At 55.8% G+C, this 14,909-nt stretch overlaps 2 protein-coding genes across 3 annotated transcripts in view; one reads left to right on the forward strand and one right to left on the reverse strand.

Annotated features, from left to right (window-relative positions):
* Positions 1–9,701, forward strand: part of CYTH3 (cytohesin 3) — a 68,948-nt gene extending 59,247 nt beyond the window's left edge. For both annotated transcript variants that reach the window (XM_052635810.1, XM_052635811.1), the window contains exons 6-13: positions 713–793; positions 1,525–1,637; positions 1,718–1,866; positions 2,151–2,262; positions 6,032–6,108; positions 6,191–6,262; positions 6,341–6,495; positions 6,726–9,701. In XM_052635810.1, coding sequence (XP_052491770.1) covers positions 713–793; positions 1,525–1,637; positions 1,718–1,866; positions 2,151–2,262; positions 6,032–6,108; positions 6,191–6,262; positions 6,341–6,495; positions 6,726–6,798 — 832 coding nt within the window. In that variant the 3' untranslated portion in view covers positions 6,799–9,701. The remainder of the gene's footprint in view (positions 1–712; positions 794–1,524; positions 1,638–1,717; positions 1,867–2,150; positions 2,263–6,031; positions 6,109–6,190; positions 6,263–6,340; positions 6,496–6,725) is intronic.
* Positions 9,702–9,907: 206 nt separating this feature from the next.
* USP42 (ubiquitin specific peptidase 42) overlaps positions 9,908–14,909 on the reverse strand; it is a 42,091-nt gene continuing 37,089 nt past the window's right edge. The window contains exons 16-18 of the mRNA XM_052635805.1: positions 13,949–14,250; positions 11,716–11,759; positions 9,908–10,927 (exon numbers count right to left, since the gene is read on the reverse strand). Of these exons, the coding sequence (XP_052491765.1) occupies positions 11,752–11,759; positions 13,949–14,250 (310 nt within the window). The 3' untranslated portion in view covers positions 9,908–10,927; positions 11,716–11,751. The remainder of the gene's footprint in view (positions 10,928–11,715; positions 11,760–13,948; positions 14,251–14,909) is intronic.

Genomic DNA, 14,909 nt, shown 5'->3' on the forward strand with positions numbered 1-14,909 from the left:
GTGACTTGTACTGATTGTGAAGTAAACTCCGCATCCTACTGGGTCGTCTCCTTTGAGCTAAGCTTGAAGACAAACGCACTGTGAAAAATAACTTGTCTTTTAGTCATATGACATTAAATCTCTTGAACACTTGCTTTCAGTTCAGTGCAGTCCCTTGGTCGTGTCTGACTCTTTGCAACCCCATGAACTGCAGAACGCCAGGTCTCCTTGTCCATCACCAACTCCCGGAGTTCACCCAAACTCATGTCAGTGATGCCACCCAACCATCTCATCCTCTGTCGTCCCCTTCTCCTCCTGCCTTCAATGTTTCCCAGCATCAGGGTCTTTTCAAATGAGTCAGCTCTCCGCATAAGGTGGCCAAAGTATTGGAATTTCAGCTTCAACATTAGTCCCTCCAGTGAATATCCAGGACTGATCTCCTTTAGGATGGACTAGTTGGATCTCCTTGCAGTCGAGAGTCTTCTCCAACACCACAGTTGAAAAGCATCGATTCTTTGGCGCTCAGCTTTCTTTATAGTCCAACTCTCACGTCCATACATGACCACTGGAAAAACCATAGCCTTAACTAGACGGACCTTTGCTGGCAAAGTAATGTCTCTGCTTTTTAATATGCTGTCTAGGTTGGTCATAACTTTCACTTGCTTTAGGAAATGTCTAATGAAACGACTGAAATGACATGCAGTGAGGCTGTAAAGTCCATTTTCTTTCCTAGGGATGAATTTAACATTAAAGTTCTTCAGGCTTTTGTGGAACTCCACGAGTTTGCTGATCTCAACCTCGTACAAGCCTTAAGGTGAGCGTTCATGCCCTGCGCGTGAAGGGAGGCTGGGCGGGAGAGTGGCCCGGCAGCGCTGGGCGGTGACCCTCCAGGTAACTCCAGCCACCGGAGAGAGAAACGGGGGCGGGCCTCTCCTGCCTCCACGTGGCCCAGGCTCTGGCTCCGCTTCCTGTCGCTTTGCCTTCTCTCTCTTTGCCTGGTCTTCGGCAGTTGTGGGTGTCCCCCTTCCCACCTCTGGGTGCGGTCTCAGTGCCTGGGCCCACTTTACGCCACATTTGGCTTTGCCCACTAGCCACGTGGAGGCCCAGGGTGTGCCCAGCAGGGTGTGGGTTTTGTGCCCGGGAGGCCGCCCTGGCCCAGGATCCCAGCCTCCGTTGGCAGGTGCTGGTCTCAGCCTGTCTCCTGTGTCCTCTGCTGCAGCGCCCCCCCTTTCCTGGTGACTGCTCCCCCAGCTGTGAACTGGGGTGGCCGGCTGCCTTTCTGTGGGCTCAGCCCCTGGCCTTGGCTGAGGGCTGCGCTGGCGGGTCCAGTTTGAGATGATGCGTTTTGAAGACGGTGTCTTGGGGAGGGGCAGGCCTGGCGAGCCTGGGGTGCGGCCACGAGGACCTTGTTCTTTTCATCAGCTGCGGGACCTCCTGCAGACAGCGGGCGCGCCTCGGGGTCCAGGGGGTCAGTGCGCTTCGGCCCCCCGGAAGGGCCTCTGGTCTTGGAGATGCCCACCCACCCCCCTGTTCTCGCCCCTGCAGGCAGTTCCTCTGGAGCTTCAGGCTGCCGGGCGAGGCGCAGAAGATCGACCGCATGATGGAGGCCTTCGCTGCTCGCTACTGCCTGTGCAACCCCGGCGTCTTCCAGTCCACGGGTGAGTGCGCGGCGGGTGGGTGACGTGCGGGCGCCGGGGCTGGGCCCGTGCTGATGGCCCGCGGCGCTGACCCCCCCCAGACACGTGCTACGTGCTGTCCTTCGCCATCATCATGCTCAACACCAGCCTCCACAACCACAACGTGCGCGACAAGCCCACGGCCGAGCGCTTCGTCACCATGAACCGCGGCATCAACGAGGGCGGGGACCTCCCCGAGGAGCTGCTGCGGGTGAGCCGCCCCGCCATGCGCCCCTCCTCCCCGTGCACCCCACCTCCCCGTGTACCCCCGTGTCCCCTGCCCCCTCCCCAGGTAGCCGCCCCCCGTCCCCGCCCCGTGTTCCTCTTCCCCGGTCCGTGTCCCCCTCGTCCCGTCCCCACCTCTGCTCAGGAGCGTCAGGCCCTGCCCTTGCGCCCAAGTCGACGGCCTTTAGAGGGGCCCTGGGCGCGCCCTGGGGGGCTTCGCGGGGCGGCTGGTGGCGCTCGGCCTGAGCCCCGGCCGCCCTCCCTGCGCAGAACCTGTACGAGAGCATCAAGAACGAGCCGTTCAAGATCCCCGAGGACGACGGCAACGACCTGACGCACACGTTCTTCAACCCCGACCGGGAGGGCTGGCTCCTGAAGCTGGGTGAGCGGCGGCGCCGGGGGCGGGACCCCGCCGTGGCCCCTCCGCCCGCGCCCGCGCCGCAGCCCCCGCGGCGCCCGGTGCGCCTCCCCGCGCGGCCGGAGGCGGCGGCTCCCCGAGGTCCCCGCACAGCGGCCCCTGGCGGCCAGGCGCGCCCGCGCGGCGTCTGCTCCGGCGGCCGCGCCGCCCCCGGGCGCCCGCCGCCTCTCTTGGTTCGGTGTGGCTGACTTTCGATGCGTGGTTTAAATGTGCCTTCTTGTTGTTTTCCTTCTGCCTGTGGCTCCCACCTTTCTGTTCTGTGATGGGCTGTCCCTGCTTGTCCTGCGTAGGAGGTACGTACCCAGCGGCTTCCTGCCCTTTGCCAGCTGCTCTCTCTTCTCCTGTCTCTCTGTCGGTTCGTGTGAAGCTCCGACTTGCTTGCCATCCATCTGGCCCTCGTGGCTTCAGACGTGCCGGGCTCACTTCATCCTCCACGCAGGGCAAGGTGCCGCGGCCGCGTCGCCCCTCCGCGGCTGGGCGAGGAGTGAGGGACCGAGGCGCGTGGAGATGCCGGGCGGAGACAAGCTCGCCCCTCCGCGTCCTTGGCCCTGAGCGCATCGCCCGCCGCCCGTCCCGCTAACCAGGCAGTGCGTGTTTGCACCACCTGTGCAGAGTCCAGGCGCGTGTGTTAGAACACGGGTGCTCTCGTCTGACCTCGGAAGCTAAGCAGGGCCAGTCCTGGTTAGTACTTGGATGGGAGAAGCGTGTTAAGAACCTCTTGACTATTGACAAACAAGCAGAAGAGCATTTATATATTCTGGGCCATCTTAGGGATCCGTAGGGAGTTATCATTCTGGTGGGGGTTGAGATTCCTTCTTCTGGTGACATTAGAGCCTGTGAGATGAGCCAGATGACGCAGGCACTCTGCAGACAGTGTGTCAGACACCAGGGCCTACAGGAATGCTGGTGGTTTGAGTCTTTAACCAAGAGGGGATGAACATGGGCCTGGTGACAGTGTGGCCAGTGTAAGAGTCTGTAGCATGGGGCAGCTGTCCTGATTTGGGATCTAGCTCTCACCTTTCTCTGGCTGTGCCAGGGTTCGGAAGACTTTTGGATCTTTGCCTAAAAAGCCAGAAGCGTAGCAATGGCCCTGGGTAATGTCTGAGTGACCTTCCAGACACACCTGGCTTTGAGATCCCATCCAGCCTGTGGGCCTGGGATGAGGGCACGAGGAAGGTGCCCAGAAGAATAGCAGCTGCACTTGGGCTCTTCCTGTTCTCTGTCGCCAGCAAGGGCCCCCCGGGATGGTGACAGCACAGGCCTGCCTGGCAGCCAGGGTGCCCCCAGTGCCCCCTGGGTGACTCTAAAGACTGAACTAGATGTCTGACACCAGGGCTCGTGTTCCAGCCTGTCATCTGGTCGAGCAGATGACCGGACCACAGCGTTGGGCCAGGGCACCGACAGGCACAGGGCCGGCTGGTGCCCAGGAGGGGCCAGGGGCCCAGGGCTTGCTGCTCACCCGTTCCCGCGGCCCCCGCTGTGTCCTCAGACCCAAGGCTGAGGGCCACAGAGCTGGTGACAACTCAGGTCGCGCCTGCAGCCCGGAGCCTCAGCCCCTGGGGCTGTTCTGCTCTCATAGCTGTTAGCGTCCCCCAGGGTGTCCAGTGCACAGCTGGCTGGTCAGAGCGCCAGACTCCTGCCTACGGTTCTGACCCCATGAAGGGTCCCTGGGTGTCGGTCCCCTAGGGACCCAGGAGGCGGGTGCTGAGGCCGTGTTAGGCTGGGCCTGGGTGCACACCTGTACTTAGTGAGGACACACAGCCCTAGGCCCCTGAACGGCCTACACACGCAGGCAGAGAAGCCAGAACTGTGGCCGTGTATGTGCTAAGTTAGGAACCGGAGGTCCTAGCATGACCTCGCTTGGGGGTTGGTTGTCGTAAGTTAATCTTAGTGGAGAGCGTGCTTTCAGGAGGCCAGGGTGTCCCGCCAGAGCAGAGCCTGGTGATGGTGCTTCATGATGGTCCTGTAAATACTGTGTAGTCACTGTGTTTTGAGAGTGAGTCAGATGTGTTAACACAAGAGTTTGGTTGGCACAGAGCTGGCGTGCAGAACAGGCTTGCGTGGTATGCACGAGAGCCCGTGTCTGCTAACAACTATGCAGGCAGCAGGCGTTTACAAAGAGAAGAGGGCTGCTTCTATCCATGCTAGTCAGGAGCAGCCAGGCTCCTTCCTGCAGGGGTGTGTGTGTCTGTGTGTGTGTCTGTGTATGTGTGTCTCCTTGTCCTGAAGCCCAGTCACAAACACATGCTTGGGCAGAGCTGGTCCATCTCCTGCAGCAAAACCTGCTGGAGCTCAGAGACCAAGACTGTCACCGCCGCCACCCTGTAAGGGGGCTTGGGGCTGGGCCAGGCTCAGGGGTCCACCTGACCACACACCTCCGTCTCAATGCCCACTGCCCCTGGCCCAAGAGGCTCCCCTGGTCTCAAGACCTGGACCAGGGGTTGGGCTCCTCCAGACGTGCCACTGAAGTTGGGTGTAGCAGGGCAGGAGTCTAGGTGCAGAAGAGTCTCGAGGCCTTCCAGGAGAACAGAGAGCCCTGCCCATGGTTCGAGACACACCTTGAGGGGGTGGAGGCCTTGGGGGTTGGAGGCATGAAGGGGCCTCAGGGTCTGAGGGCCCCCAAGGACTGGAATTTGGACAGATGCTTCTGACGGGGATGGAAAGTGAGATTAGGGGAGCAGGGGAATCTGGGGACCCTCTTCACGGCATAACTGAGGCTGCCGCCCCACACACCTGCCCTGCCTGCCCAGCCAGCCTGTGGCCATCATGAGGACAGACATCTCATCAGTGACCCAAGGGTGAGGGTCCCAGTCTCCGAGGACCCCTCAGTGGCACTGAAACCGCAGGCGGGGCTCCCTCCCTGCAGCTGGGTGTCTGCGTGTGTCTCCTCCCCCCAGATCTCCCCAAATGTCAGGCCTGGTGCCTCAATTTCTGGACAGCCTTCATGTCCCCCCATGTCCCTGTCTGGGCTCCTCAATCTCAGGGACCAGATCCGTGACCCTCAGCCACAAGGGTCTCACCTGTCTGCACCAGGGAGCCAGGGGGCGGGGCAGCTGCTGCTTACCTCATGCTGGTGGATCGCAGACATCTGTCACCAGGCGCATGTTCTCTCTTTCAACTTTTGTTTTTAAACTTCATGTCGGAAGCAGAGACTAGAAATAGAAATGGAAGCCAGTTGGTTTCTACTGAATATTTGAGAGTGAAAGGTTTCTTTTCTGTAGTTTGAGGAGAGTGGGTGCAGATGAGCTGTGTGTGCGCATGTGTGTCCCAGATCTTGTTAAGAGATTAATTCAATCTAATAATTCCCTGGGCCAAGGCCATAATCGATTTTGATGGATCCCAGGGCCGCCCCAAGTCCTCAGTAATGCGATGACGGTCCTGACGTAACGGGATTAAGTCCTGGACAGACCGGCAGCGGCGCTGACTTCATCCTGTTGTCATTTCCATGTGGGGAAATTAAGACCATTCATCACGACTAACTCTTCCAGGAAGCAGACTTGGGAAACGCTCGGGTCATCTGGGTGCCCTGCAGGCGGGCGGGGGTGCATGCGGGCCCCAGCAGCCACGGGCAGGCCAGGCCGCACACCGTGGCCAGGATCTGGGGCAGAATGTGAAACGTTTTCACGAAGGAGGAGGTGTAAAACCCAGCTCGGCCCCAGTGGCATTTCTGAAAAGCACAGTAGCTCGTGTAGGGCTTGCTCTGCCCAGACTCACGGGGTCCCTCTGCTCTTAGGGGGGCGCGTGAAGACCTGGAAGCGGCGCTGGTTCATCCTCACCGACAACTGCCTTTATTACTTTGAATACACGACGGTAAGCGCAGGGCTGCGGGTCCTCCAGGTCGCGGGACCCTCGGCGGGTGCGAGGGAGGCTGGCTGAGCGCTTTGTCCCGCAGGATAAGGAGCCCCGGGGAATCATCCCGCTGGAGAACCTGAGCATCAGGGAGGTGGAGGACCCGCGGAAACCCGTAAGCTGGCTTCCCCGCCGCCCGCCCTTCCCTCCCGCTCCCCCAGCACCAGGTGACAGTCCTGTCTGTCTCCACCAGAACTGTTTCGAGCTGTACAACCCCAGCCACAAAGGGCAGGTCATCAAAGCCTGTAAGACAGAGGCGGACGGCCGGGTAGTGGAGGGCAACCACGTGGTGTACCGCATCTCGGCGCCCAGCCCGGAGGAGAAGGAGGAGTGGATGAAGTCCATCAGGTGCGCCGGGGCCCGGCGGGCGGGGCCTGTGCTGTGGGCGTGTCAGGGCGGGGCCTGTGCGCTAGGTCGGCCGGGAGGGTCGGGCTCTCGACTGGTCGGGGCGGGTGAGGCCCGAGCTGGGGCTGTCAGAGGGGCGGGGCTGTTGTCGAGCGCGAGTGGCGCTCTTGATGGGGCCTTGTGTGTGGGACTGCCCCTCCCATCCTAACCCAGTTTTTTTTACCCTCTCCCAGAGCGAGTATCAGCAGGGATCCTTTCTATGACATGTTGGCCACGAGGAAAAGGAGGATTGCCAATAAGAAATAGAGCTTTCCTGGTCTGAGCAGCAGGTAAAAGTAAACTGAAACCCCACAGCAGAGTGACTGGGGGCCCCTCCACGACCCCCTGGACCACCCCGACGGCCTGCCCTGTCTCCTCCGGGACAGCAGCCCCTGCTGATCTCAAGAGGCCTCACGTCACCCCTTCCCGCCGCCGCCCTCCCAGCTCCGGGTACATCCTTCTCGAAGCCCCGGCCTGCAGCTGTGCCTGGTGGTCCAGCCTTGAATATCCGCGGGGCAGACTAGGGGCCACACGTGCTCCTTGGTGGCAGTGGCGGTGTTGGCCGTTCTGGAAGCCACTGTTTTGTGTCATAACAGGAAAGGAAAAGCTACCACTTTTTTATTGAGTTTTTTTCTCAGATACATAGGATTATAGCTTTTATACGCCTTTTTATATTCTGAAATTATAATGAAAGATACTTTCTAACAGTAGTATTTTTAGAATGGCAGCTATAAATTTAACTTCTGGACACACGTATATACTGTGCACTGAGAACAAGTTACATATACACATATGCAGCAACTGGGGAGTGGGGTGCCGTGCTCAAGGGGAACCCGAGGGCGCCCCCTGGTGGAGGGAGACGCCCGCGTCCTTGAAGACGCGCGCTGGGCAGGGTGGCTCCAGGGGTCCCGTCTCCTGAGTCATCCAGCTCCGTCTTCGTGGCCCCGCAGATAACTTTTACAAAGACACAAATCATTAAATTTTGGTTTGGGGTGTTTATCCTGTAACTGCTGAATCCCAGGACGGACAGTGTATGTATTGAACCACATGAAACTGCTCACATTTGACCCCTTTCTGATACCCACAAACAGCAGTGTCACATGGTCCAACCAAACACATGGTTCAGGCCAGCTGTGACCCCTGTCTTCACTACTTAAGGCCTGTTGGCCAAACGAATGCTTATAATGATCAGATATATTAATGTAATGTGTAGACATATAAGGAACTAGAGACAATCTTCCTCCGTGTTTTGAGAGATTTGATATATTACAGGAAGGGAAAGAGCAGGCTGGGGGATGAAGGTGTATAGCACTTACGCTTTTCTGTAAATAGTTTAAAACCCCAAATATGCACTGGTGGTCGGACTGGCGAAGATCCCTGACCAGGAGGTTGCCAGGTGCCGCTGGCTGAGGGAGAGGTGCTCAAGCGTGCAGTGAGGAGCTGGGCCCATCACGCCGCAGAGATGGCCCAAGGGTGCACAGGTGGGGCATTCAGGGCCGGGCCAGTGCCATGCCTCTTGTTGTAAGTTTCATTTCCACCACCAGAACCCCCGCACATTATATGTAGGACTCCCTCGCCCACATGGGCTGTTTCGGTGGAGGGTCCCTTCCCTGGGGGACCTTTCCCTGCCCCACTGCGAAGGCACCCACCTTGTTCAGTTTGTACACCTGAGAGGTCATCACCTCTCCTGTGCAAAGGCCAAGTTCAAGAAAGACCACCTCAGCCTATGCATAGAGAGGTAAAACAGAGAAAATGTTTCCTGGGAGTTGCCTCGATGCTGAGACGGAATGGCTGTGGGCTCTCAGCCTCGTGCAGCTTGCAGTCACGCTAAACTGCATGGGGGCCACGCCCAGGACCCTCCACCAGGCATCAAACTGACTTTTTTGGTTCATTCCCAAGCATTTAGGCTTTGCTACTGTAGCAATACCTCAGATTCAAACCTCTAGTTCTGAGAAAGGCAAGTCAGCATTCTTGAAATGCCTGACTGGCATATATGCAACTCTGGCCCCAGTCTTCTGTGAAAAGACGCTGCCCAGACCACCCGACCAAACACTGCTGACGACACCAGCAGCGCCCGCCCCGCTCCTGGGCTGCCTGGGGCACCGGCTCCATCAGTATTTTGTGTGGGACAACCGATCTCTCTCTCCTTTGTTTGATCCAGGTAGAACCCTGGGGATACAGGACTTTCTGTCTTTTGGGTCTGCATCAGGGTGGGGTTGAGAGAAGTGAGCAGAAGGAAACCTCTGTAAGACATTTTCTCTGACCACTTGTGAAGGAGCCTCACCAGACGGCTGTTTGCCCAGAAAGATGCAGAAGGCCGTGGTGCTCAGGATCTGTCCCTTGCCCTAGGAGTGTTAGTGAAGTCATGAAATTGCAGGTTTTGTTGTGACAGTATTAACCTGACAGGCTTAAGGTGTCCTCCCCCCACTAAGCTCTCAGATGGCCTGGTCCAGAAGCCCTGCTGGGTCAGGGCTGTGCGGGGACAGGTCTGTGGCTGGCAGGCCTGGTTGCCTGGACCTCAGGGTGATCCTGTTCACCCCCCTGCCACCCTCCTGTCTGCACTCAGTGCTTGAATTACTTGCCTTGTCCCAACTCTGGCCAGAGAGCTTCCCTCCAGCGACAGGGCTGGAGGCAGGGAAGGTCTGCTGGGTGGGAGGCATGGCTTCCACAGCCCCACTCGCCCCCATTGACATGTGGGGTTTAAGCGGACACCCTGGGCCCATACAGGCAGGTGTCCTCAGGATCACAACATCCTTGAGCAGTTTAATGTGGTACCAAACGAAGTCCAAATAGGAGCTATTTATAGATGAAGCAGCATTTAATGCTGCATATAAAGCAATGCATATTTTTCAAGCTAAAATGCATATATCTACGTAGATGTGCTTTGCTGAGAAGTTAGGTCTGTTGTAGACCAGAAACCACACATTGTGATTTCTCGTTTTATTTTTTCTTAGAAAACATTTCTATTTACAGTAAATAGTTAATATGTAAATAATGTACATATATGTTGATTTCTGGAGTGTTTGTTATTCAATGTACATACTCCTACAACGTGCATGAAGAAATATCCTTTTATCTATTGATAATTTTGTTGTAAAGTGAATGGTAAGCCTGGAGAGTGTATGGTTGTCAAATGGCAAATACTATGTTCATTAAATAAAAACACATTGTTAAAATAAGATTGCTTACAGCTGGGTTCTTTAAAACAGGGGGAGTGTGGGTGAAGCAGCCCACGCCGGACGCTCTCACCAGTGGGGCCGAGAGCCCATGGCTGGAGCTTTAGAAGTTTTAAGACAGTAAATGCAGAGAAAGAAGTCCGTGAGAAGTGTCTGCAAGCAAATGCGGAAACAGCAGTAAAAAAATAAGACACAAAAGGTTTAATTTGCTGCCATTTATATACTATATAAATTTTACATGCTGTATATTTACAGTGGGGCAAGTGCTTTTTTAATCTTTAAAAAAACAAAGATCAAACTTTAGACATCTCTGAACAACACAAACTGTATAAACCATACAGATTATTCAGATACAAACTGTATTAAATACAGTTTTCCCCACTCCATCTCCTGATGCAGGACCAGTGAATTATAAGTGTATCACAGTTTGATAGCATATCCATATTAAAAATAAAATCACAGTATGATTTTGTCTGTAACTAGAAACTTTAAGGGACCAAGCTGACAACTCAGACTCCAATATCATAGTCAAGACAAGAGACACTGTATAAAAAAGTGTTATGTAATAAAAACATACTGTAGGCCTTACAAATAATGTTTGGATTATACATTCATAATGTAAATACTCATCATAACTGGTAAATTGATTGGAATAGTTCCACAAAGTTCAAAAACAGAACTTGTCTATAAAATACATCTTCAAATCTTGAATACAACTAAAATATGAAGCAAATTAGTTTCTAGTATCAGACATTACAGAAAACAGACTGCTCTCAAAAGTCTAGTTGAGAGCTTGTGAATCTTTAAATAAAGTCTTTAAATTAAATATACACGCTGTCAGTTTGTACTTTTAATAATTCCATGGTTTCCCGGTTGGTCTTGCACCGGATGTCTAACTTGGAGGAGCATTGCATGGAATACGAGTGATCAACCTGAGTCTGTGATTAAGCAGCATTTGAGATGTTCTAGTCCAGGGCGTTATTTTCAATGTGATTTATATACACAGTTTATAGATTTACAATGGTCAGCAGTTGTAGAAAGTGTTCATCCGTTTGGAATAAGGGTAATTAAGAAAAGGTAAAAACTAAAAAAAAAACGTCCTCCATGGTAAAATCTGTACAGTATTTACTAAAGAAGCACCACGCAGATTTGAACAAAGTTATTTTCTCTATTTATAATTTAAGCTGGGTTGGGGATGGCTTCTGTTGAACACGGTGAATCTGAAAGACAAGAGGCAGCCGCGTCAGTGATCCAGAGGCAGGAAGTGGAACCCAGGGCCTGGTGAGCCCCAGCTGGGCTGTCTTCCATTCACGTCCCCCCACCCCTTCGCAGATGCCCCAGGTCTCTAGGAAAGCCCCCTGGCCTCCCTGCGGGCAGTAGCTGGGAGGCCAGTGGGGAGGGCGCCCTCTGCTGGGCACTCGGAGCCGCCGCCCTAGGAAGAAAGTCTGCGAATTCTTCAGCGGGGCTCAGGGGCTTTCCCCTTGAGAACTCGCTGCTAAGCGTTCACTGGCCGAACGGTGGTCCTCTGTAGACAGTTCACTCAAACCTCACCTTGCTGAGGAGGAGTTACACATTTGGGCAAAAGTCCCTCCCCCACCCCCACTGGCACCACTGAGCACCAGGCCTGGAGATGATGCTCGAGGCTTTGATTTGCTGTAAAAAAGCACCCAAACCTCATTCAGATCAAGCCAAGCCCTTCTCGTCTGAAGCGCAGGGTGGGGAGGAGCAGGGCGCCCAGAGCTCAGGACAGGGGTCTTGGGAAGGGCCCCCTCCCTCAGGCCCTCAGGTAGGGCTGTGAAGCAATGGCTTCTCCATCTTTCAAATGACTTAAGCTTCTGACCTGCCCTCGTTTTCTCCAGCGAGGGAGAGTGTGTCTAAGGCCCTGAACCTCACCCCCCTCAAGGGCTGACTCCCCACCTGCTCCCATGCAGCCCCAAGCTCCCTCCTCAGGCCCCTCAGCGGCTCCACAAACGGTCAGGACAAACATGCAGAGAGGAAAAGAGCTCACCATAACTAGTGAAGTTTTTGTTTTGAGGCCAAGTTTTCAATCACCTAGAAAGCAAAGGTTAGGAAACATTTTAATGATGTTTTGGCAAAAATTTGAGCACCTGTGCTCTGTGCGTATCACGTCATTAACTTAGAAGCAGTTCTCAAACAGGCTCGTTGCCTGAAATCAGTCCTACACGAGCTGTGCTTCCAAGGGTTTCACTGAAAACACGCTTTTACATGGTGACTGAGGGCCATGTCCCCGTGGGAACAGCCCAATCTGATCCCAGCAAACCCATCAGCATTTCAACGCTGGGTCAAAGAAATCCAGAGCTTGATGGTGCCAGAGAACAGGAGTCTGGAGGAAAGGTCAAGGCACCAGCAGGTAAAGAGGTCCGTCCTCTGAAAGGTGACAGAGGTCAGGACAGGATGGGCGTCTGAGCGTCATCAGATCGAGGACAGGAAAGGGTCCCGCTGCCTGCAGCCCCTGGAGACCTGCATGTGGGCCACCACATGTCCACTACCGGGCTTTGCGTGCCACCTACTGTCCCCCGAGCCAGCTCTGTGGGTGAGCCGCACCCATGGTGGGCTGGCGGCCTCTGGCTGTGGTCCTCACCACAGACTGCAGCCTGAAGGGGAAGATTCAGGCAGACATGCAGAATCCTGAGGACTTGCCCGGACCCTAACCTGAGCCTTGCAGGGGGCCGGGCCGAGGGCGGGATGCGACCTTCACCACACGCAGTCAGAAGGGACTCATCTCATCCAGCCCCTGGCCCAAACCGTGGAGATGTTGGTGGAAACCAAGGTGGAAATGCACATTGTTGCCATCTTAACAAACACAGCAAAGGACACCTAGCTTCCCTTTCCTAATGGCCTCACGAGTGTTCTAATTTGCTCCAAGCACCCCTGGCATCCACCCCTCCCCAAACACCCCACCTATCCTCATCTCTGCTTCTCCCAAACGCCAGTGCGCTGTGTGGCCATCTGTCCCTCCTCCACCAATCATGACGTGACTGTGGGCCATGGGAGGGGGTCCTCCCCTAACCAGCATGACACCTCCCTGGGTCCAGAACACAGTAGAGAACCCATGGTCTCCGGGGCTCCCGGACAGCAGGCAGGGTCACAAGGGGGCACCTCGCGGGTCAGGGTGGGTGGGGGGTCAGCAAGCTGGTCCATGGAAGGCCCAGGCCGGGCTCCGCCAGCTCCGCAGGGCCACAGACTGGCTGGGCTGCAGCGCAGCTTTACTGACACATCAATTTCACAAAATTTTCATGTGAAATGCAAGTCTTCTTTGGACTCTTCCAACCATTTAAAGGAGAAGGCAATGGCAACCCACTCCAGTACTCCTGCCTGGAAAATCCCATGGATGGAGGAGCCTGGTGGGCTGCAGTCCATGGGGTCTCGAAGAGTCGGACACGACTGAGCGGCTTCACTTTCACTTTCATGCATTGGAGAAGGAAATGGCAACCCACTCCAGTGTTCTTGCCTGGAGAATCCCAGGGACGGGGGAGCCTGGTGGGCTTTCTTCTATGGGGTCGCAGAGAGTCGGACACGACTGAAGCGACTTAGCAGCAGCGGCAACCATTTAAAAATGTCCAATCCTTCCCAACCGGCGGGCCACGTGAAGGTCGCATCCCGCCCTCGGCCCGGCCCCCTGCAAGGCTCAGCACTCCTTCTAGGGTCGACGGTCAGGGGAACAGCTAAGAAAGCCAGAAGGGCTGCGTACAGGGCGGTCAGAGCAGGAGAGGCTAGGAAGTTACAAGTGGGCCAAGCCCTGCAGGGCAGACAGGAATCCCAGAGCCCGGCAGGCTGCGGTCGCCCGGGACCCCCACCTGCAGCCGTAGCCCGAGACCCGGGCCAGAGGCGTGACGCCTGCGCACCGGTCACCAGACAACGTCCAGGGTCTCCTCATAACGGGCAGGGGTTCAGGACCCGGGAGAGAAAGGAGGTACCACAACAGTATTTCTGTCAAACATGGCGTCTGAACAGTTCTGCCCCCAGCCAGACGCCCAGAGCCACACGCAGCACAGGCTCCCGGCTCCGCCTCGCTCAGCTTTCCCGCCAGCCCCGAGGCGCCGCGCGAGGCCTCGCGGGAGCCGCGTGAGGGCGCGGGGCGGGGCTCAGCGAGACCGACAGCTGCCCCGCCCCGCGCGGCTCCTTCCTCGAGCGCCGGCCTCCTGCCGAGGGAAGGGCGCCTGTGGCCGCCACTCCCAGCGCGCCCCCTCCGCGGCCGCTCGCCCCGCGCGCCCCCTTACCCTGGCCGCACTCGGACAGCCGACACCTGACCTCCCGGCTCTCCATCCTGAAGCGTTTGGTTTTCTCACAGAAAGGTGCCGCGCCCTCCAGCGGCAGGCCGTCTGCGAGGGGGAAGGCGCCGTCGGCTCTCCGGAAATGGTCCACAGTCTCACAGCTGGCTGCCTTGGGCAAGCGCGGTTCCGAATCTCGCCCAAAGTCCTCTGATTTCCTCGAGTGTCTCTTCTTTTTCTTCTTCTTCTTCTTGTGTCTGTGGAGGTCAGCGTCAGAGTGCGCTACGGAAAGGTCTGAATCCTGCTGATGCCTGCCGAAGACAAAGCCAGGACTAGGGCCACTAGGAAAGCAAACCGCCCCAAGGCGAACGGGTCCTCGCTCTGAGCCACACCCACTTCTGCGGACACTCAGCACGCACACACACGTGAGGCTCTCCTGATTACACATGCGGTTTTCACTGCAGTAATTTAAGTCCAGGGTCATAAACTCACCAGTTTCAACCTGTCCCCACCGCAGCCTTCAACTTTGGGGAGAAGAGCTCTGGCCAAAGCACCAGAGGAAGGAAGGACTCCACTCACCACCTTTTCCTGAAACTAGTTAGTGGCTAAAGGAAAAAGTATCTTTGCCGGGTGTGTCAGGCACACAGAAGGAAGGAGGTTTGATGTCCTTTTCCTTCAAGTAACCACTCTTCACCTGTGGCTTCTGGTAGGTAACCTCTTCCCAGGGTTTCGCTCTTAAGAGACACCAGTGTATAGTAACTGTGTGCTCAGTCCTCTCCTCACGGAGAAGTCATTTTCCAGAAAGCTGCTGACCAATTTAGCTTTTAAAAAATACAAGAACTTCCCAATGAGATTTCAAACTGAGAAATGGAGAAATGGAAACTCAGCTTGAAATCTCACTGGACAATTTGTTGGAGAGTATCAACAGACATAGAATTACAACTACATCTGTGAATAAATAGGTTAACAG

Source organism: Budorcas taxicolor, chromosome 2, assembly GCF_023091745.1.
Source record: "Budorcas taxicolor isolate Tak-1 chromosome 2, Takin1.1, whole genome shotgun sequence".
Taxonomy (NCBI): Eukaryota; Metazoa; Chordata; class Mammalia; order Artiodactyla; family Bovidae; genus Budorcas; species Budorcas taxicolor.